The sequence below is a fragment of the Ranitomeya imitator genome, chromosome 6, assembly GCF_032444005.1.
Source record: "Ranitomeya imitator isolate aRanImi1 chromosome 6, aRanImi1.pri, whole genome shotgun sequence".
Taxonomy (NCBI): Eukaryota; Metazoa; Chordata; class Amphibia; order Anura; family Dendrobatidae; genus Ranitomeya; species Ranitomeya imitator.
In genome coordinates this window covers 470441265-470464218 of record NC_091287.1, presented here as the reverse complement: position 1 = coordinate 470464218, position 22954 = coordinate 470441265, and the positions used below count along the sequence as shown (strand labels likewise).

At 46.8% G+C, this 22954-nt stretch overlaps 1 protein-coding gene across 1 annotated transcript in view; it reads left to right on the top strand.

The window, feature by feature from the left end:
* LOC138642914 (uncharacterized) overlaps positions 1-22954 on the top strand; it is an 81903-nt gene that overhangs the window by 49467 nt on the left and 9482 nt on the right. The window contains exons 6-7 of the mRNA XM_069731522.1: positions 5834-5992; positions 9778-9945. Coding sequence (XP_069587623.1) covers positions 5834-5992; positions 9778-9945 — 327 coding nt within the window. The remainder of the gene's footprint in view (positions 1-5833; positions 5993-9777; positions 9946-22954) is intronic.

Below are 22954 nucleotides of genomic sequence, written 5' to 3'. Positions count from 1 at the left end.
AACGTGACAGGTTCACTTAAAGGGAACCTGCCACCTCAGATTGGCGGGATATTTAAATGCCTTTTTTCTGGTCTGATGGGCGGCATTTCGTCTTCATTTCTCCACCCCATCCGTCCCTGTTGTCCGCAATATGTTCGTGAATTAGAGTACTTGTCCTCCATAGTTTGCACGTGCGCAATGCAATCTTCGCTCGCCCACGCGCAGTATGCTTTGCCTAGCTGCGGTCAAAGCCGAAAAGCATTACTGCGCATGTGCCCGCGCACTATGTCCCGGAAGTATTTAGCCGTGTTCTTGGACATACCTTGGGTGTTGGACAGATGTCCTGAATAGCACCTGGACAGATCACATGCCTGTGTGTTAGACAGTCCCTGGTAGGGGCGGACGTCCTGAATAGCACACTGAGTAGCCTGTGTTGGAAGTCCTGGGAGTAGGCTTCCTGAAAAGCACAACATGTGTTGGATATCCTGGGAGTAGGAGTCCTGAAGAGCACATGCCAGTGTGTTGGATGCTCCCAGGTGGGATGGACATCCTGAATAGCGCACAGTGAGGCTGTGGTCCTGTACGGTCTGTGTTGGAAGCTCCTGTGAGGGGAGTCCGAGCACCTGAGAGACCGTGGACCTGGACGGTCTGTGTTGGGGAAGCTACCGACCTTCGGTGACTCTGGACTAACTGATGTGTGCCTGCCAGGCAAGTTGGTGAACACCGTAAGGCAGCTTCCCTGAGAGAGAGAAGACTAAAAGGAGGTCAGCGTGTGGAGCAGGAGCTCCAGAAAGGTAACACCCGGTAAGGGGGGCTATCATAACGGCAGAGACGTATCTGCCAGTGGAACAGACTATTGATGCTTCTTGTGTTCCACGGGTAGTGATGAACTGTGCGGTCTCCCACGGTAACTGGATGAAGTGAGGTCCAGCATGTTTAGAGACGGTGATCCAATGTCGTGTGCGCTATATGACACGGACATTGATACGGCGTACGGACACCCCCGGGAACTAGTCAAGGAGGGCTGGCGGGTGTAGTGTCTGAACTATGAATTGAAGCCGTACAAAATGTACGGTATATAATGAACTGTGCATAACCCAGTTTATGATGCTATAATAAACCGCATGGACTGTATTTGTGTTAAAAAAAATTGCCTGTCTGACTGAATCCCGTTGCTAAGTGAGTGTCCCCCAACACATGCAGTAAGCACAATCTTACAGTATCTATTACTATCGGTATGGCTCCTTACTCTCTGCTATGGCATGATGGGAAGCCTGACCACTATGACAAAATCATATAGATCTCGATGGGGTTGGATGATCCACAGGATTCTGCCTCCCTGACCCCCAGCCATAGCGTAACCTTATCTGGCCAAATGCACTTACACGGGGCTCACTGAGGTGCACAAAACAATGACATCACTATGACATCACCATGACATCACCATGACATCACTGGTAAGATATCTGCCAATCGGCATTAGCCCGGAACTAACAGACCCACCGATGCAGAGAGACAGAGAACCTGTAGTAAAACCCAGGTAGTATGAGCTAGAAGACCACAAAATGTGTTTAGTTTTTAAATGGTCCATTGTGACAGATTGTAACCCACTGATGTATAACAGGTCGGACAAGTTTTTTTCAAGTTTGACTAGAACAGTAGGTAACAGTATTCAGCCCATCATGGCAATGAAAACAGGACAGGTAGGGTCCATGATGGTGGTGTGAACACAGTCCCATTGTTCTTGATACCACAAATACAGAGCAGCCTGCCCGCCACAAATAGTGTTCACTCCCATTGGGCCAGATCTTTCCTGCTGTTTGCTCACATTCTTACATCCAGTTTAGTTATCTTATCCAGGGTTAGATTGGTTATAGATGTGATAATTTACTCCCTTGCCCCACAGATTGTTTTGGGCTCCATACAACATGAGGACACTGATCCTAAGGGCATACTAAAGGTACCTTCACACTAAAGGCCCCTTCACATTAAGCGACGCTGCAGCGATACCGACGACGATCCGGATCGCTGCAGCGTCGCTGTTTGGTCGCTGGAGAGCTGTCACACAGACCGCTCTCCAGCGACCAACGATGCCGGTAACCAGGGTAAACATCGGGTAACTAAGCGCAGGGCCGCGCTTAGTAACCCGATGTTTACCCTGGTTACCATGCTAAAAGTAAAAAAAAACAAACACTAGATACTTACCTAACGCTGTCTGTCCTCCAGCGCTGCGCTCTGCTTCTCTGCTCTCCTCCTGTACTGTCTGGGAGCCGGAAAGCAGAGCGGTGACGTCACCGCTCTGCTTTCCGGCTCACAGCCAGTACAGGAGGAGTGCAGAGCGCAGCGCTGGAGGACAAACAGCGGTAGGTAAGTATCTAGTGTTTGTTTTTTTTTACTTTTAGCATGGTAACCAGGGTAAACATCGGGTTACTAAGCGCGGCCCTGCGCTTAGTTACCCGATGTTTACCCTGGTTACCAGTGAAGACATCGCTGGATCGGTGTCACACACGCCGATCCAGCGATGTCTCCAGGGAGTCCAGCGACGAAATAAAGTTCTGGACTTTATTCAGCGACCAACGATCTCCCAGCAGGGGCCTGATCGTTGGTCGCTGTCACACAGAACGATATCGTTAACGATATCGTTGCTACGTCACAAATAGCAACGATATCGTTAACAATATCGTTATGTGTGAAGGTACCTTTAGCGACGCTGCAGCGATACCGACAACAATGCCGATCGCTGCAGCGTCGCTGTTTGGTCGCTGGAGAGCTGTCACACAGAGAGCTCTCCAGCGACCAACGATGCCGGTAACCAGGGTAAACATCGGGTTACTAAGAGCAGGGCCGCGCTTAGTAACCCGATGTTTACCCTGGTTACCAGCGTAAAACTAAAAAAAACAAACACTACATACTTACCTTCCACTGTCTGTCCACGGCGCTGTGCTTTCCTGCACTGACTGTGGGCACAGCGGCCGGAAAGCAGAGCGGTGACGTCACCGCTGTGCTTTCCGGCTGGCTGGCACTCACAGTGCAGAGAAGCACAGCGGGGGACAGACAGCGGAAGGTAAGTATGTAGTGGTTGTTTTTTTTTACTTTTACGCTGGTAACCAGGGTAAACATCGGGTTACTAAGCGCGGCCCTGCGCTTAGTAACCCGATGTTTACCCTGGTTACCAGTGAAGACATCGCTGAATCGGCGTCACACACGCCGATTCAGCGATGTCTGCAGGGAGTCCAGCGACAAAACAAAGTGCTGGACTTTCTGCAGCGACCAACGATGGCACAGCAGGGGCCTGATCGCTGCTGCCTGTTAAACTGAACGATATCGCTAGCCAGGACGCTGCAACGTCACGGATCGCTAGCGATATCGTTCAGTGTGAAGGTACCTTAAGGTCTCTCCTACTTCTGTAGTGCAACTTCAGGGACATCATTTTGGAAAAGCCCTGTGTGCACACGTCAGGATTTCTTGCAGAAATTTCCTGAAGAAAACCGGACATTTTCTGCAAGAAATCCACATTTTTTTCGCTTTTTTTTTTAGCATTTTGCAAGCGTAATTAGCTTGCAGAATGCCAAAGTTTTCCTGACTGACAGGTTGGTCATACTTGTCAAACATAGTGTTTGACAAGTGTGACCAACTTTTTACTATAGATGCAGCCTATGCCGCATCTATAGTAGAAATAGAATGTTTAAAAATAATAAAAAAATTTAAAAAATGGTTATACTCACCCTGCAGACAGCCGATCTCCTCAGCGGCGTCCATTCCTATAGATGGTGTGTGTGTGCAGGACCTTGGATGACGTGGCGGTCACGCAACCAATCACAGGACCGCGACGTCATCGCAGGTCCTTCACACAGACCATCTATAGGAACAGAAGCGGCAGCGTGCACCGCTGAGAGGCGGGAAGACACCGGGGCCATCAGAGGGTAAGTATATGACTATTTTTTATTTTAATTCTTTTTTTTTACTAATTATATGGTGCCCAGTCCGTGGAGGAGAGTCTCCTCTCCTCCACCCTGGGTACCAACCGCACATAATCTGCTTACTTCCCGCATGGTGTGCACAGCCCCATGCGGAAAGTAAGCAGATCAATGCATTCCTAGGTGTGCGGAATCCCCGCAATTCCGCATTTTTAATGAACATGTTGCTTTTTTTTCCGCAATGCGATTTTTTTCGCGGAAAAAAAGCAACATTTGCACTAGAAATGCGGAATACACTGTAATTAATAGGAGGCATATGTAAGCGTTTTTTTTCGCGTTTTTATCACGTTTTTATAGCGAAAAAAACGCGAAAAATACTGAAAGTGTGCACATGGCCTTATGGTGCTTGTTTAAAAATCAAATAAATCATTAACTGTTTTTTACTCATGCTCCAGGGGTCCAACACTGACATCACTTCTGTAACACAGCAGTCAAACAGTGAGCTCTACACGGTCAGAGCTGCTGAGCTCATTTATTGTCTGCAGTGTTGCCGACATGTTGTCAACACTGCAGACTTAACCAGGCAGTGGGGAACAAGGGTTTTCCAAAACTAGAAAACCTCTTTCAAGGGGTTTACCAGGTTTGGCTCAAGTCTGCAGTCAATCTATGTGACTGCAGATTTGTGAATCCTCACTGCTCTCACAGTGTGCGCTGTCAAGATTCTCCGGTGCAGTGGGCGAATATATCCATACTTCCGGACACATTCCCACTAGACGTCCACAGCTTTGCTCAATTCACTTGCATTGAGTGAGGTCGTGCACAGCTAGTCAGAATGTGACCAGGAGTATTCCACACCGGCATCGGGGAATCCTAACAGTGCGTGCTGTGAAGATTCACAAGTCTACAGCCACATACAGTGACTGCAGGCATGTGTTAAACCTGAACAACCCTTTTAAGACCCCAAACACATTAGACTAAAGTCGGAGACTAATGTGTATGATGGCCTCCTTACTTCCTTCCCTAACAGATGTTGAATTTCACCAGCTGATCATTTGCTCTCCTCATAGAGAACACAAGAGCGCTTGGCCGATCTGAACATGGGGAAATTAGAAGAGATCATTTTCGGTTGACCAATCGTTCAGACCAAAGTAAACGGTGCACACTTGTACGTTATTCCCCAGACGGGATCCCTTTGCTCCTTTTTGCCTAATCTGCCACCAAACAATGTTCACTGTGAATCCTGCTCGTAAGGTATTGTATCATTATTGATTACATGATGTAAGGGAGTGAAAGATGGCCAGAAAGACCGGAGATCCACCAATGTATTAACTTATTGGGGAGAGTCCTATAGCGTACCATGATTGTCTCACCCGGACCGTTCCCTGTCCATACGCACTGTAAGGGCACATAGGGGTCATAAAGGAACCCAACGTGTCTGGGAACTACATGGATGCCATTTGTGTGAACAGTCGGCGTGTCATAGTACGTTTCCTCTGTAGGTGAAATATCTGGCTGTTCACAGCTTCTTCCAGAACTAACAATTAATTTTTTGGTTTCCCCTATCTCGCCCGAGACCACCTAATTTTACAGTTAACTATCTATTGTATGGTTATGAATGTTCTGTAACCAGATTGCTTGGAAATGACTTTCTCCATATAGCTTTAGTCAAGCTACTTTCCAGTCATTCAAAATTACACCATATTATATCAAGAGAGTACGCAAAAATTTGCTTGATGCCGGATGTCAACCTCCCACCAATCTGATACTGATGACTTTTCCCAATGATAGGTCCTCCATATTCTAAGACTGGAAAACCACTTTTAAGGTTACTTTACTATATCATTGTTACTAACTCCTTGAAACCAGTTTCAGAAAATAGCAAGAATTTCAAGCATCTGCGTTGTTTTTGTTGTGTCCATGCACATCCACGTTTTCAGGAGCGACAGCTAAGAGAACAAGAAAGTCTGAATCGTGCAAAAAGAATTTCTGAGATAAGTTCTGGGAAGGAGAATGAGAGACATCTAGAGCTGACACTGTCACATTGGAGAAGACTTCTAGAGGATGAGAAGGAAAAAGTCGCTTCAGCCCAGGAACAGGTTGGCTAATAAACCTTCACGGCTTGTAATTTAAAGGAATGCTATCATCAGAAAATGACCCTTTGTTTAAATCAGGTTTTTGTGTTAATTTTTTGTTCCAAATCACTATCTGTATTAAAAATTAAAAAAATACAAATCTTGCAATTTTCACACTGGGGCTTTTATAGACTCTAATTTCCTGTTTTAGGAAACAACACATGTACATAGCCACGATGACCAGGCTGTGATCTCCTCTTTTGTACTAAAACATCTATTGAGCGTTTGCATAGACGAGGGGGAGCAGCATCAGCTATGACATCCCATATTGTGATTAGTGGACCTTGACGTTATCAGCTGTGTAAATCTGTGTTATGTGTTATTGCAATCCTGCCTCTGATAAGCAGCCTGCTGAAAACTCTTCCTTAAAAGACAAGAAGTATGACTCTAAGTATGACTCTAATGTACCGGTGGCCAGTGTGAAAATACTTACTAATTTTGCTTTTTTAATACAAATCGTGGTATGAAACAAATTTATTGTCAAACATTGTTCTCACTCAGGGCACCGTGATCGGTCAGTCGATCTGACTGACCGATCACAGCATAATCGCACAGGAGGTGCTGAAATATGATTTAGGAGGGATCTCTCTCTTACTTCAGATCGCCCTCCCTCCCCCCTCGCAATGTCCTCGCGAGGTGTGATTTTTGCCATGGTGACCTGGGCTCGTCACCAGCTATGGAAAGCTGCTTAGACCATGCTCAGAGCTATGATCCTATGATCCGGCGGCATTGCCATCGGCCACAGTTTTGTCCACTTCTGAAGAGAAGGACACCACTAGTGTTGAGCATTCCGATACTGCAAATATCGGGTATCGGCCGATACTCACTGTATCAGAATTCCAATACTGAGTTTCGATATTTTTGCGATATCGGATACCGGAATCGAAAGTTACCATAGTGCAATGATGCACTATAATAGAGTGTGGGCGGAGCATGGGCAGAGACTGCGTGTGTGTGTGCGGGCGGGGTCTGTGCGTGACCGTGGGGGCTCTGTGCGTGCCTGCCGGTGATCTGTGCGTGCCTGCCGGGGGTCTGTGTGGGCTGCCGGAGCTCTGTGCGGCCTGCCGAGGCTCTGTGCGTGCCTGCCGGGGCTCTGTGTGGCCTGCCCAGGCTCTGTGCGTGCCTGCCGGGGCTCTGTGTTTGTGCCTGCCGGGGCTCTGTGCAGCCTGCCCAGGCTCTGTGTGCCTGCCGGGGCTCTGTGCGGCCTGCTGGGGCTCTGTGCGGCCTGCCGGGGCTCTGTGCGTGCCTGCCGGGGCTCTGTGCGGCCTGCCGGGGCTCTGTGCGTGCCTGCCTGGGCTCTGTGCGGCCTGCCGGGGCTCTGTGCGTGCCTGCCATGGCTCTGTGCAGCCTGCCCAGGCTCTGTGCTTGCCTGCCGGGGCTGTGTGTGCCTGCCGGGGCTCTGTGCGGCCTGCTGGGGCTCTGTGCGTGCCTGGCGGGGCTCTGTACGGCCTGCCGCGGCTCTGTACGTGCCTGCCGGGGCTCTGTGCGTGCCTGCCGGGGCTCTGTGTGGCCTGCCGGGGCTCTGTGCGTGCCTGCCGGGGCTCTGTGCGGCCTGCCGGGGCTCTGTGCGGCCTGCCAGGGGTCTGTGCGGGCTGCTGTGGCTCTGTGCGGGCGTCTGTGCGGCCTGCTGGGGCTCTGTGCGGCCTGCCGGGGCTCTGTTCTGCTTGCCAGGGCTCTGTGCGGGCTTGCCGGGGCTCTGTGCGGGCTGCCGGGGCTCTGTGCGGGCTGCCAGGGCTCTGTGCAGGCATCGTCCGATGGGACTACACAAGTGTCCCACGACGATCTCCCGTGGAGAACGGCAGCATCAGCTGATGCGACCGCTCTCTAGGGTCTCCAGGAACACAATGACGGGAGGAAGGTATCCTTCCACACTGTATTCCTCCGCCGCTGTAAAAAAATAGTCCCTAGTCTCACTTTTGGCATTGCTGTGTGAGAAATTTTACCTCGCAGCAATTGCCATAAAGTGAGACTTTGTCCTAAGGTAACCTCTCAGTGATGCACTGCAGGAGCCATTGTCTCCTGTCAGTGTGTCACTGAGGGTCCTATAGAGCAGTGACATCACCCGATGTCACTGTTCTATAGGGGAGATCGTCGTGGGACGCCTATCCATTATTAATCCAGTAGTAATGAAGGGTTAATAAAACACACACACATTAGGAAAAAAGTATTTTAATATTCTTCATTTAACCATACTTACCATACTTCAGCGCCTGAAAAAAACCTAAAATAATAAACCGTATACTACCCGTCCGCCGTAGTCCAATTTAGTCCAATTATTGGGACCTGCAATAATTCTTATGCTCAGTAACTTGCCATCCAATCTTTTTATTTGGGCAGTTCTTCTTAATCAGTATTCAGCCAGTACTGTAGGTTCTGGAATTTCCTTTCTCGCATTTCCCACTGCTCCTGCCAGTTGAATACAATTAATATGGAGTATAGAGTCCATTATATAATATAATTAAGAAAAATAACTTTAATAAACAAAGAGATATATAAAGATAAAAGGACATGTATCAATGGAAAGTCAGCCCATGTAGTATATAGCACATCCACGTAGCATATAACACAGCCATGTAGTATATAACAGCCCACGTAGCATATAACACAGCCACGTAGTATATAGCACAGCCCATATAGTATATAGCACAGCCACATAGTATATAACACGGCCCACGTAGTTTATAGAACAGCCATGTAGTATATAGCACAGCCCACGTAGCATATAACAGCCCACGTAGTATATAAGACGGCCCACGTAGTATATAGAACAGCCATGTAGTATATAGAGACACTTGACCCATATAGTGCTGCACCAACGTTATTGCCCCATAAGATGCTCCATAGAGACACTTGCCCCATTTGCTGTGATAAAAGGCCCCCGGCACTTTCAATATTCACCTGTCCTCGTTCCAGCCGTCGCTCCATCTTCTTCAGCGTCCTCTGCACTGACGCTCAGGCAGAGGGCGCGCACTAACCACGTCACCGCGCCCTCTGACCTCAGCGTCACTGCAGAGGACTTGGAAGACGGAGCGGCGGCTGGAACGAGGAGCAGGTGAATATCGCGCTGCGCTCCCCTCCCTGTTATACTCACCTGCTCCTGGCACGGTGCAGTCACTGCTTCCTGGCGCCGGCAGCTTCTTCCTGTATTGAGCGGTCACCGTTACTGCTCATTACAGTAATGAATATGGGAGGTGGAGCCGCATATTCATTACTGTAATGAGCGGTACCATGTGACCCCTCAGTACAAGAAGAAGCTGGGAAGCCGGGGACCTGCAGGGACCGTGCCAGCCGCCAGGAGTATAATTAGACAGCTCCGTGATGTGCCGCTAGCTGACGGCCCCTTGGGGAGCGGTGGTCCTAGGCACTGGCAGCTGCCTGCCCTTAACGCCGGCCTTGAATGGGCCCCCCTGTCTCGCCAGGGCCCCGGCACTTGCCCGGGTACGCCGGGTGCTGACGCCGGCCCTGCCCTCAGCCCCATAGACTAACATTGATCCACACTCAGATCGAAAATACAGTCTTCTGCACCGGCCCTAAGTGTGATACCTAAAATTTGAACTTTCAACTTTATCTATCAAACAATATCAAATTGTCAAAGTCTAGTTACCGTTTATGTATTTTCTAGGTCTGCCTAGATGGGCGCAGAATGTGATTTCTTCTAGATGTCTAGAAACAATGCATGAGATTGGTTGCGAAGGTGAATGCATTGTGACCTCGTAAGTAAAAGCCGGGTGCATCGCTTTTGTTTTTAGGTCCTGCAGCTACAGAAAGACAGGAAATCTGTGGAGATGACTGGAAGTTCACTGCACAAGCAGCTGACAGATTTACAGAACAAACACGCCAAGGTTCAGCAGGAAAACGCTCTCTTGCGTGTAGAGAAGAGCCATTTGGGTGAGCACATCTCTCAGCTGCATAAACAGGTACGTGCTCAAAGCATGCAGACTCCATACTCCCTGGACTCACAACGGGTATGGGGGGCTGTGTGGCCCGTTATGGGTGACCCGTCAGAAAAGGAGTACGAGGACAGATCCGAGGTCAGCGACAAAACAAGAATTTCCTGTATGTCACTCCCCGAATCACAGAACACTTGGGATTTTCTTACGTGAAACTTTTTTTTTATCTATGATTATGTTGCTGTAACTTAACATCGTAGGTCTTAAAGTGAGTCTGTCACCACCACATGGCAATCCAACTGCATAAACATATATAGAGGGGATGTAACCCCTATAACAATCATACCAGTCATTTACAGTCTAATGTAAAGGAGTATGCCCATCTCTAAGGTCCTCTCCCAATATGTAGTAGGTGTAATAACAATAATATTAGCAAATGCCTCCAATTATAAATGTTGTATAGTTTTTCTGATTTGCTATGTCTCTTTCCTCATGTGCAGACATTGCAGGACCTTAGGTATCCATGGTTACGACCACTAGCAACTAGCTAACTATCACTATAACTATATCAGTGGACGTAACCAAGGATACGTAAGGTCCTGCAATGCCTGCTCATGAGAAAAGAGACATAGTAAATCAGACAAACTATACTACATTTATAATTGAAGGTATTTGCTTATATTATTATTATTATTATTATTATTATTATTACAACTACTAATCATTAGGATAGGATCTTTGAGATGGAAATACCCCTTTAATATTTGCTAAAAATATAATTTTGGTAAACCTTGGTGTGGCCTGTGCCTTGGTGACTGTTACGCCCTCTTATTTGCACATGGATGCCGTTCCCTTGTCGTGATTGACAGAGCTCACTGGTAAGGGCAAGCACGGTTTACAGTCAGTGTGCATGTCTGCGATCGCGCACTGACACTGCAGGAGCAATTACAACATTGTTTAGTAGAGACGGATGAGCAATTTGGTGAGATTTGTTAAGCTAAGTGCTCCAGAATGTTGGTGTAATTTGCGTTATCCCTTTCTATATGATCTCTACAAATATGGACTTGTTTTATTCTCTGCCTCAGCTGACCAGGTAGCTTGGCTAAGATGGAAAAGTGACATAACTTCGAGGAAAGGAGTGTGACTTGAAATGTGAAAAAAAAAGTTGTGACAGGACCACGTCTACCATCGCGTAGCATCCCTACAGTCTATAAACATTCACACACATTACATGGTTCAGCCAACAGCTCCTCCATAAAAGACTTGGCAGAATTCTGTGGCAGCAGCTTAACTCACGGAAAATCAGCAGTTGGAAATCAGACTGGATCTTTGTTTCTACCAACATCATCAGCCAGGAGGGAGCTGGGAGACCACCGTAAACGTTAGGCAAATATCGGATATGCTGTCTTTAATATGCATAGCACTAAAATAGAGGTGGCCCCCAGCACTTCAACATTGGACAATGACGAAGAACACGTAGGCTCAAAAAGGACGCACCGTCAAAGCAGTTCCAAGGAGAAAAAAATCAATGGAAGAAAGAGACCGCGTCCAGTTTAGGTGAAAAAAAAATCAAGGTTCCATTTATTCTGCCATGGATGCAATGTCTCGACCTGTCATAGGTCCTTTTCAATCACCCTTGGAAGATACCTATGGCTGGTCGAAACGTTGCAAATATGGCAAAATAAATGGAACCTTGAAGTTTTTTTCATCTAATGTGTACAAGGGTCTGGGGTGGAGCTGTGCGGCAGAGATCAGGACAGATTGGACAGGTGTTTATCAGTAGACCACAAAGACTGGAGACGCTTAAGGAGCAGCCCTTAACTCTGGTTGATAGAGAACCAGTGAGTCTGGTGAAACTGGTCTTGGTCCATAAACCGTAGTTTTTAGTGCTGATGCCAGATTATGGTATCAACTGGCGTTACTATTGGGTTTTCATAAACCTGTTCATTGAGGTTGGATTTACACACAGGTCCTACACATGAAAACTGTTCTAATGAAGAGTCCGAGTCACATTCTTCTTTTTAGTACAGACGTGAAAATTACAGTATTAGTTTATTGAGATGCTAGAAATATTTTATGCAATTCAGTAGGGTCAGGATTGCTATTGGCCATGGTATCTCATGGGTGCGTCCAGTGTGCTTTACTGCTGGAATAAAGCTGCCGCCAGAGGTGTCTGGCAGCTCCTTATCACAGGCTTCATATTGAAAAGCACAAGCAGGGTCAGCCGGTACAAACATGCCTTTGTATGTGATCTTGGGTATGTGGCTTACCATAGCAAGTGGTAGTCCTCACATCTTATAGTAAAGAGAGGTCGGCTGGGAGAAGCTAAAACAGGGAAGTGCAATCTATAGAAAGGTGAGTTTTGCAACCTTAAATCTTTGGAGATTGTGGCACAAGACGTGTTATGAAAGTCTTCCACATTAAGTAACGTAAGTAAAGACATCCAAGAACAGGACATTGGACATTGTATGTGATGAGTTCCTTTCTAGAAGTCCTCTATATACTCTGCACTGTGGGACACCCATAAATAGTAACCCCTTCTTAACAGGCACATTTTCATTTTTGTGCGCTTCATTTTTCATCTGTTGCTTCCAAGAGCAAGAACTTTTTTTTTTATTTTTCCTTCCACATAGCCACATGAGGGTTAGCGATCATTTCACTGTATTTAATGTACTGAAAAGTGGAGAAAAAACTCCAAGTGCGGTGAAATGGTGAAATTGCAGTTCCTTCTTTTTTTTGGGGGGGAAGAGGGGTATTTGTCTACAGCGTTCAATTTGCAGTAAAAATTACACAGCAGCAGGTCAGTAAGATTCTGGTGATATCAAACTTGTATAGCTTTATTTTTATTTTTATGTATTTTTTTATTCTTTATTTTTTGGTGTATTTTTAAAGCATATCTGGACTTTGTAAAAACTGAAAATTATGTTGCTAAATACGGGGAAGCACATTAAACATATTAGACTTTATCCGTTTTTTATTGGTGTGGCCTTTCGTGCAGCAATAGCTGCATCTAAACATTTCTGGTAATTGTTGATTATTCCTGCACATCGGCTTGGAGCTATTTTAGCTCATTGCTCCCTACAAAACAGCTTTGTAATATTGATGGATTTTCTCCCCGAACTGCTCGCATCGGTTCCTTCCATAACATTTCTATCGGATTAAGGACTTTGACTTGACCATTCCAAAACTTTAACTTTATTCTTCTTTAACCATTCTTTGTAAAACGACTTGTGTGCTTAAGGCTAGTTTCGCACTAGCGTTTTGAGGAGCTGCGGAGGGCTGCGGACTTCCAGTGTGAAGCCCCGCCCTCGGCCGCACCTTCGCCACTACCTCCGCCCACTTCTGCATGCGGCCTGCGCACCTATCTTTAACATTAGGTACACAGGTCGTGCGGTTGTATGCGGATGCTTCCGCATGTGTCGTTTTGACGATGCAGAGAAAAAAAGAAATTGCTACCAGCTGCGTCCTACGCTGGTCGCCGCATCGTCAAAACGACGCATGCGGAAGCATCCGCATACAGCCGCACGACCTGCGTACCTAATGTTAAAGATAGGTACGCAGGCCGCATGAAGGCCGCATGCAAAAGTAGGCAGAGCTAGCGGTGGAGGTGCGGCCGAGGGGGGGCATCACGGAGGAAGTCCGCAGCCCTCCGCAGCTCCTCAAAACGCTAATGTGAAACCAGCCTTAGGTTGTTGTCTTTCTGGATGAGCCACATTCTCTTGAGATTCATCTCATGGATAAATGTTCTGATATTTTCCTTTAGAATTTTGCTGGTATGTTTCACAGTTCATTGTTCCATCGATGTTGTCAAGCTGTCCCGGCCAAGATGCCGCAAACCAGACCCAAAGCATGATACCACTAGGGGTGGACTGGTCCAGGAGGCAGGGAGGCAAATGCCCCCCCGGGGCCAGTTCCCAAGCAGCTGCTCAGTGACACCAGGGGACCACACTGTACCTTTTGAATATGTTCAGCTGCTGTCCCGACCCCATCACAGTGATGCAGACACGACCACTGCACGATGTGCGGGCTTTGTCTGCTGAAGTGACGTCACATAGAGCACCTGAAGCTGCTTCATTGTGCCGGAGAGGAGCCTGCGGATCGGAGACCTCAGTGGATAAGCATGAGATGAGGAGGTCTGCAGTGAGGGGCAGCAGGACGCTGCTCATCTCCTCACACAGAATTGTATATTGTCCGGCTGGTGGCCGCTCTGCTGGGGCTCAGTGTGAGTTATTTCAGTCTGAACTTTGATGCAGATTAGGGTCGTCCTGTCAGTGCGGAAAGTTCACTCTTGTTCAGTAAATCAATGAGTACCGGCAGAGGCCACAGACATCACTATCCAAGATCCATCACAGATTGTACCATATGGCTCCATATATAATACTAGATGGTGGCCCGATTCTAACGCATCGGGTATTCTAGAATATGTATAGTAGAAGTATATAGCACAGCCCACGCAGTATATAACACAGCCTACGCAGTATATAACTCAGCCCACGTAGTATATAGCACAGCCCATGTAGTATATAACACAGGCCACGTAGTATATAGCACAGCCCACGTAGTATATAGCACAGCCCACATAGTATATAGCACAGCCCACGTAGTATATAACACAGCCCACATAGTATTTAACACAGCCACGTAGTATATTGCCCAGCCACGTAGTATATAGCAGCCACGTAGTATATAGCACAGTCCACATAGTATATAGCACAGAGACGTAGTATATAACACAGACCACGCAGTATATAACAGCCCACGCAGTATGTAACACAGGCCACGCAGTATATAGCACAGCCACATAGTATATAGCACAGCCCACATAGTATATAGCACAGAGACTTAGTATATAACACAGGCCACGCAGTATATAACACAGCCCACGTAGTATATAACACAGCCACGTAGTATATAGCACAGCCATGTAGTATATTGCCCAGCCATGTAGTATATAGCACAGACACGTAGTATATAGCACAGAGACGTAGTATATAACACAGGCCACGCAGTATGTAACACAGCCACATAGTATATAGCCCAGCCACGTAGTATATTGCCCAGCCATGTAGTATATAGGACAGCCACATAGTATATAGCACAGCCCACATAGTATATAGCACAGAGACGTAGTATATAACACAGGCCACGCAGTATATAACACAGCCCATGTAGTATATAACACAGCCTACGTAGTATATAGCACAACCACGTAGTATATTGCCCAGCCACGTAGTATATTGCACAGCCACGTAGTATATAGCACAGCCCATGTAGTATATAGCACAGAGACGTAGTATATAATGGCCACGCAGTATATAACACAGCCCATGCAGTATATAACTCAGCCCACGTAGTATATAGCACAGCCCATGTAGTATATAACACAGGCCACGTAGTATATAGCACAGCCCACGTAGTATATAGCACAGCCCACATAGTATATAGCACAGCCCACATAGTATTTAACACAGCCACGTAGTATATTGCCCAGCCACGTAGTATATAGCAGCCACGTAGTATATAGCACAGTCCACATAGTATATAGCACAGAGACGTAGTATATAACACAGACCACGCAGTATATAACAGCCCACGCAGTATGTAACACAGGCCACGCAGTATATAGCACAGCCACATAGTACAGGGTGGAGCGCGGTAATTTGCTGATTTGGGAATGAAATAAAAAAATTATGATCATTAGAAAAATTTATTTTATATTTTAATTATACTGAACAGTAATGGAATTTTTAAATTACATGGTTTTAAATAGTGTATCTGGCAAATGTCGACCTTCGCTATCCACACACTGCTGCATACGTTTTCTGAAGTTTTCATGAACTCTAACAAGCATGTCCACTGGTATTCTGCCAATTTCAGCTTCAATATTGTTCCTTAGGTCTTCCAAGGTGTTGGGACGGTTGATATACACCTTAGACTTCAGGTAACCCCAAAGGAAAAAATCGCATGGGGCTAAATCTGGTGAGCGTGCTGGCCAGTTCACATCTCCTCTCAAAGAGATAAACCGTCCAGGAAACATTTGCCTCAAACAATTCATGGTAACTCTCGCTGTGTGTGCAGTGGCACCATCCTGTTGGAACCATGTATCCTCTAGTTCCATTGCCTCAAGAGCCGGCTGAAAATAATCCTGTATCATAGACAAGTACCGTTCGGAGTTCACAGTTATGGCACGACCATTATCCTGAAAAAAGTAAGGACCAATGATGCCTACTCGTGATATGGCGCACCACACAGTGACGCGGTCCGAATGCAGAGGTCTCTCATGAACTTCTCTGGGGTTTGTTTCACTCCAGTAACGCATATTTTGTTTGTTTACACACCCACTGGGGTGAAAAAGTGCCTCATCAGAAAAAAACACAATTGCGTCACGGAGTATCGTTGCTAACATGTCTTCACAAGAGGTCCGCCGTGTCAACTAGTCCCATGCTGACAAATGTTGGACCACGCACATTTTATACGGGTGAAAATTCAGTTCATCATGAAGAATCCGGTGGAGAGAACGTCTTGAAATGCCAAGAGCAAATGATTGCTTCCGAGCAGAGCGTGTCGGAGATTGCAGCACTGCTGCTCTAACTCTCTCGATGTTTTGTGGTGTTGTAATCCTTCTCTCAGGTCCCCTTCGTACACATGACACATTCCCTGCTGTTCTGAATGCATTCGCCCAATTTACAATTGATTGCCGTCCAGGAACACGTCCGCGTGGAGGAACAGCGAATTGTAAACGAAAAGCACGCTGCACTGCAATGATCGAGTGGGCATTTGAAAAATACGCTTCAACACAAAATGACCTCTCCTCACGTGTCCACTGCATGATGGCAACTGAAAGGCAGAGGAATACAAATCTCCCATCAGCCACTGTAAGCCACACCCACTCTCCCCTCTCTTCGACCGACAGTGCCGCCACAGCATGCAGTGCAAAAAAGCAAATTACCGCGCTCCACCCTGTATATAGCACAGCCCACATAGTATATAGCACAGAGACTTAGTATATAACACAGGCCACGCAGTATATAACACAGCCCACGTAGTATATAACACAGCCACGTAGTATATAGCACAGCCATGTAGTATATTGCCCAGCCATGTAGTATATAGCACAGACACGTAGTATATAGCACAGAGACGTAGTATATAACACAGGCCACGCAGTATGTAACACAGCCACATAGCATATAGCCCAGCCACGTAGTATATTGCCCAGCCATGTAGTATATAGGACAGCCACATAGTATATAGCACAGCCCACATAGTATATAGCACAGAGACGTAGTATATAACACAGGCCACGCAGTATATAACACAGCCCATGTAGTATATAACACAGCCTACGTAGTATATAGCACAACCACGTAGTATATTGCCCAGCCACGTAGTATATTGCACAGCCACGTAGTATATAGCACAGCCCATGTAGTATATAGCACAGAGACGTAGTATATAATGGCCACGCAGTATATAACACAGCCCATGCAGTATATAACACAGCCCACGTAGTATCTAACACAGCCCACGTAGTATATAGCAATGTGGGCAACATATCCCTGTTAAAAAAAAGAATTAAAATAAAAAATAGTTATATACTCACCTTCCGGCGACCCCCGGATCCAGCCCAGGCCTTTAGTGATGCTCCACGCGACGCCCCGGTCCCAAGAATGCTTTGCGGCAATAACACGTGATGATGTAGTGGTCTTGCGAGACCGCTACATCATCTCCGGTCACTGACGCAATGGATTCTTGGGACCGGAGCGTCGCGAGGAGCGGGAAAGGCGCCGGAAGGTGAGAATATAATGATTTTTTATTTTTTTTAATTATTTTTAACATTAGACAGCAGCATCAATAGTAAAAAGTTGGTCACACAGGGTTAATAGCAGTGTTAATGGACTGCGTTACACTGCGTTATGCCGCAGTGTAACGCAGTCCGTTAACGCTATGTGGGCGCTGACTGGCTGGCCACGACCAATCAGCGACGCGTGATTTCCGTGACAGACAAACAGACGGAAGTGACCTTTAGACGATTATATAGATAGATGTGAGGTCCAGGTGTGATCAGTCCAGTAAATACCTGGGTACAAAATATATCACATCCACTGTACAGATTAGTGTATGACCTACTGTGATACACACATCAGATGTGGTAAAAAATGCATATTGCTATATAGCATCAGATGTCTGTAGTCACAGTACAGTATATAGCTGTCGTGTATTCCCCTATATACTCTAGACCGGAGCTGTGCCCTGGGGGAACGAGAATGAGGTGACTATGTGGTGTTTTTTTTCTTTCATATGTGTATGAGATGTATGCCTGCATATTGGGGGCTATGTGAGGACTCTGCCTCTTTATACTATATGAGCACTTATAGCCCCCCTGTATACAGTATATGTGGGGACTCATACTGTATATAGGAGGCTATAGGGGGGGCTCGTATTGTATATGGGAGGCTATGTGAGAGCTCATACTGTATATAGGAGGCTATGTGGGTCTCCACATTGTATATAGGAAGCTAAATGAGGGCTCACACTGTATATAAGAGGCTATCTGGGGCTCATACTTTATGTAGGGGGCTGTGTGGGGGCGCATACTGTTTACAAAGAGAATGTGTGTGCTCATACGGTATATAGGGGGCTATGTGAGGACTCTGCCTCTCTATACTATATGAGCATGTGTAGCGCCCCTATATACAGTATATGTGGGGACTCATACTGAATATAGGAGGCTATAGGGGGGGCTCATATTGTATATGGGAGGCTATGTGAGAGCTCATACTGTATATAGGAGGCTATGTGGGTCTCCACACTGTATATAGGAAGCTAAATGAGGGCTCACACTGTATATAAGAGGCTATCCGGGGCTCATACTTTATGTAGGGGGCTGTGTGGGGGCGCATACTGTTTACAAGGAGCTATGTGTGTGCTCATACGGTATATAGGGGGCTGTGTGTTGCCTCATCTACTATGTAATTGTCTAAGGGACACTTCTGTCTGTCTTTCTGTCTGTCACAGATATTCATTGGACGCGGCCTCTGTCTTTCATGGAAATACAAGTCGCTGATTGGTCGTGGCAAAACGCCCACGACCATTGCCACGACCAATCAGCGACGGGCACAGTCCGGCGGCAACATGGCTGCTCCTTCCTCCCCGCAGTCAGTGCCCGCTCCATATTCCCCTCCAGTCAGCCCTCACACAGGGTTAATAGCAGCGTTAATGGACCGCGTTATGCTGCGGTGTAACGCACTCCATTAACGCAGCTATTAACCCTGTGTGACCAACTTTTTACTATTGATGCTGCATATGCAGCATCAATAGTAAAACGATCTAATGTTAAAAATAATAATAATTTTAAAAAAAAAAGTTATTCTCACCCTCCGACGTCGCGCCCTGTCCTCGGCAGTGCAAGCGGCAGGTTCCGGTGCTAAGGATGCTATGAGAGAAGGACCTTCCATGACGTCACGGTCATGTGACCGCGACGTCATCACAGGTCCTGCACTCATCCAACCCTGGGACCGGAAGCTGCCGTGTGCACCGCACACAGGCGACAGGACTACAAGGGGCCCCTCGCAAGGTGAGTATATGTTTATTTTTTATTTTAAGTCTTTTTTAACCTGTTACATACATGTCTGGGCAATATACTACGTGGCTGGGCAATATACTGGCTTTAAAGACATACTGATAGGGAATCTAGATTGTGAGCCCCATCTGGGACAGTGATGATAATGTGTGCAAACTGTAAAGCGCTGCGGAATATGTTAGCGCTATATAAAAATAAAGATTATTATTATTATTATTATACTATGTGACTGGCCAATATACTACGTGACTGGGCAGTATACTACATGGCTGTGCTGTATACTACGTGGCTCTGTGCTATATACTACGTCGCTGTGCAATATACTACGTGGCTCTGTGCTATATACTACGTCGCTGTGCAATATACTACGTCACTGTGCAATATACTATGTGGCTGGGCAATATACTACGTCGCTGGGCAATATACTACATGACTGGGCAATATAGTACGTAACTGGGCAATATACTACATGACTGGCCAATATACTACGTGACTGGGCAGTATACTACGTGTCTGTGCTGTATACTACGTGGCTCTGCGCTGTATACTAGGCAATATACTATGTAGCTGGGCAATATACTACGTGGCTGAGCAATATACTACGTGACTGGGCAATATACTACGTAGCTGGGCAATATACTACGTGGCTGGGCAATATACTATGTGACTGGGCAATATACTACGTGGCTGGGCAATATACTACGTGACTGGGCAATATACTATGTAGCTGGGCAATATACTACGTGGCTGAGCAATATACTACGTGACTGGGCAATATACTACGTAGCTGGGCAATATACTACGTGACTGGGCAATATACTATGTAGCTGGGCAATATACTACGTGGTTGGGCAATATACTACGTGGCTGGGCAATATACTACGTGGCTGGGCAATATACTACGTGGTTGGGCAATATACTACGTGGACATGCATATTCTAGAATACCCGATGCGTTAGAATTGGGCCACCATCTAGTACAGTATATAGGGGGATGTCCGCATAATTAAATGTGCTCAATATTAAGTGATATAAATATTTTATATTAATTGTAGTTAATATTTATATTGAGTAGAATTAATTTCATCCTATTGGTTTGGCCTCCACAACAGTCACATTCTCTCATGTTGTGGCCCCTCCTCCTGATATATACCATCATATTTATCCATCTGAAGTTTGTATCACAGTATATCATATATCACCACATACTATGCTGTATACTGGATGTAATATACTGTGGTACACCCAGTGGGAGGCTGAGGTCACTTTAGCGTAGATCATAGGATGCAATATACTAATGATCCTCTGCACCCGCTCTGCTGTGAGCGTGATCCTAGTGTCAGTGATCCGAGTGTCAGTGCTCTGTGCTCCGATCATCTCGCATGACAGAATAGCAGCACATTGGAGAGCTTCCAAGCATGAACCGCCTTTTTAAGGTCATGCCACAGCATCTCAATCATATTAAGGTGAGGAGTTTGACTAGGCCACTCCAAAGTCATAATTTTGTTTTTCTTAAGCCATTCAGATGTGGATTTGCTGGTTTGTTTTGGATCATTGCTCTGCTGCATAACACAATTGCGCTTCAGCTTGATGTCACAAACAGATGGCCGGACATCCTCCTTAATAATAATAATAATAATAATTTTATTTATATAGCACCAACATATTCCGCAGCACTTTACAAATTATAGAGGGGACTTGTACAGACAATAGACATTACAGCATAACAGAAATCACAGTTCAAAATAGATACCAAGAGGAATGAGGTCCCTGCTCGCAAGCTTACAAACTATGAGGAAAAGGGGAGACACGAGAGGTGGATGGTAACAATTGCTTTAGTTAGTCGGACCAGCCATAGTGTAAGGCTCAGGTGTTCATGTAAAGCTTGTAGCGTGGCTAAAGGATGTCTAATCGATGGGAGATATGTGTCTTATAGATGGCTTGTTGCTGTGATGTAACCATGGCTACCTATATGTGTTTCAGGACCTGTGGTGATGTCACAACCACATGTCTGGTCATGTGATGGGTTCTGGGTGTGGTTAGACATATAAAAGAAAGCCTAATGCTTAACACAGGTAGATATGTGTGGAGGTGAAACCCTCCTGAGTGTGTTACGGCTTCAGGACTGAGCCGGATGAACTGGACACTTGTTTTTCTTTACCTGAACCAAAGGCTATTTGTTTTCTGTTGTTTGCCACATGGTTTATGAAGCAATAAACCCAGTGAACTTTAAAGGAACACGTCTCCTGAGTGTCAGCCGTCGCAGCTGAGTGAGTGAAATCCCTACAATTGGTGGTAGACGTGTGAGCAGCGTTCCCAGCGGAGACGTGAGTTTATTTTGAATGTCCTGGGTCAAGGCTGTTGCAAGCCAGCAAGCATTGCCGGAGAAAATGGAAGACCTGCTGAAACAATTGGTCCAGATGCAGTCACAGCAGGAGAAAAGGCAGAGCCAGCAGGAGCAAAGGCAGCAAGAGACCAACAGGCTGTTGATGCAGCAGATACAACAGAGCCAGCAGGAGCAACGGCAGCAGATGCAACAAAGCCAGCAGGAGCAACGGCAGCAGTTACAACAGAGCCAGCAGCAGATGCAGCAGAGCCAGCAGGAGCATCAGCAGCAGATGCAGCTTCTGGCAACCGCCATCCAGGGCAAGGCGAGCGCCCCAACCCCAGGTTTGGCTGATGACACCCACGTCCGGAAGACGGTAAGACGCGCATTGCAGAAAATGACTCCCGGGGATGATGTTGAGGCCTTCCTGACGGTGTTTGAGAGGGTCGCTGAGAGGGAAAAACTTCCGCCAGAGCAGTGGGCAGAGGTACTTGCGCCATACCTGACGGGAGAACCCCAGAAGGCGTACTATGATTTGACCTTGCAGGATGCCAAAGAGTATCACAAATTGAAAGCCGAGATTCTCGCACGTTTGGGGGTGACACTGACTGTCAGGGCACAGCGAGTTCACTCCTGGGGCTATCACCGGGACAAACCACCTCGTTCCCAAATGTTTGATCTGTTGCACCTGGTCCAGAAATGGCTGCAGCCAGAGTCCTCTGCGCCTGCACAGATGGTAGAACGGGTGATGATGGATCGGTTTGTCCATTCCCTCCCGAGGCCTATACAGTCTTGGGTTGCCCAAGGTTATCCCCAGAATGCCGACGAGCTGATCGGACTGGTTGAGAGGTACCAAGGGTTGGAAGGCTCCTTCGGGAGGCAGCCCATGCCGTACTGGGGATCCCAGAAGGCAGCTGAGTCCCAAAAAGGGGTGGTGCGTCCAAGGTCACAAAGGGCGGGGGAGGTGGTGCCCAAGGTCCCCACGGGTGATATTATTTGTTGGAGGTGCCACAAGCCAGGACATATAGCTGCCCGTTGTTCCCAAACTACTGAGCAGATGGACTGCAGCATGGGACGCCGTTGTTCATACTATGCGTATCCAGCTTGCAGTGTGAACTCTCCGCCCAA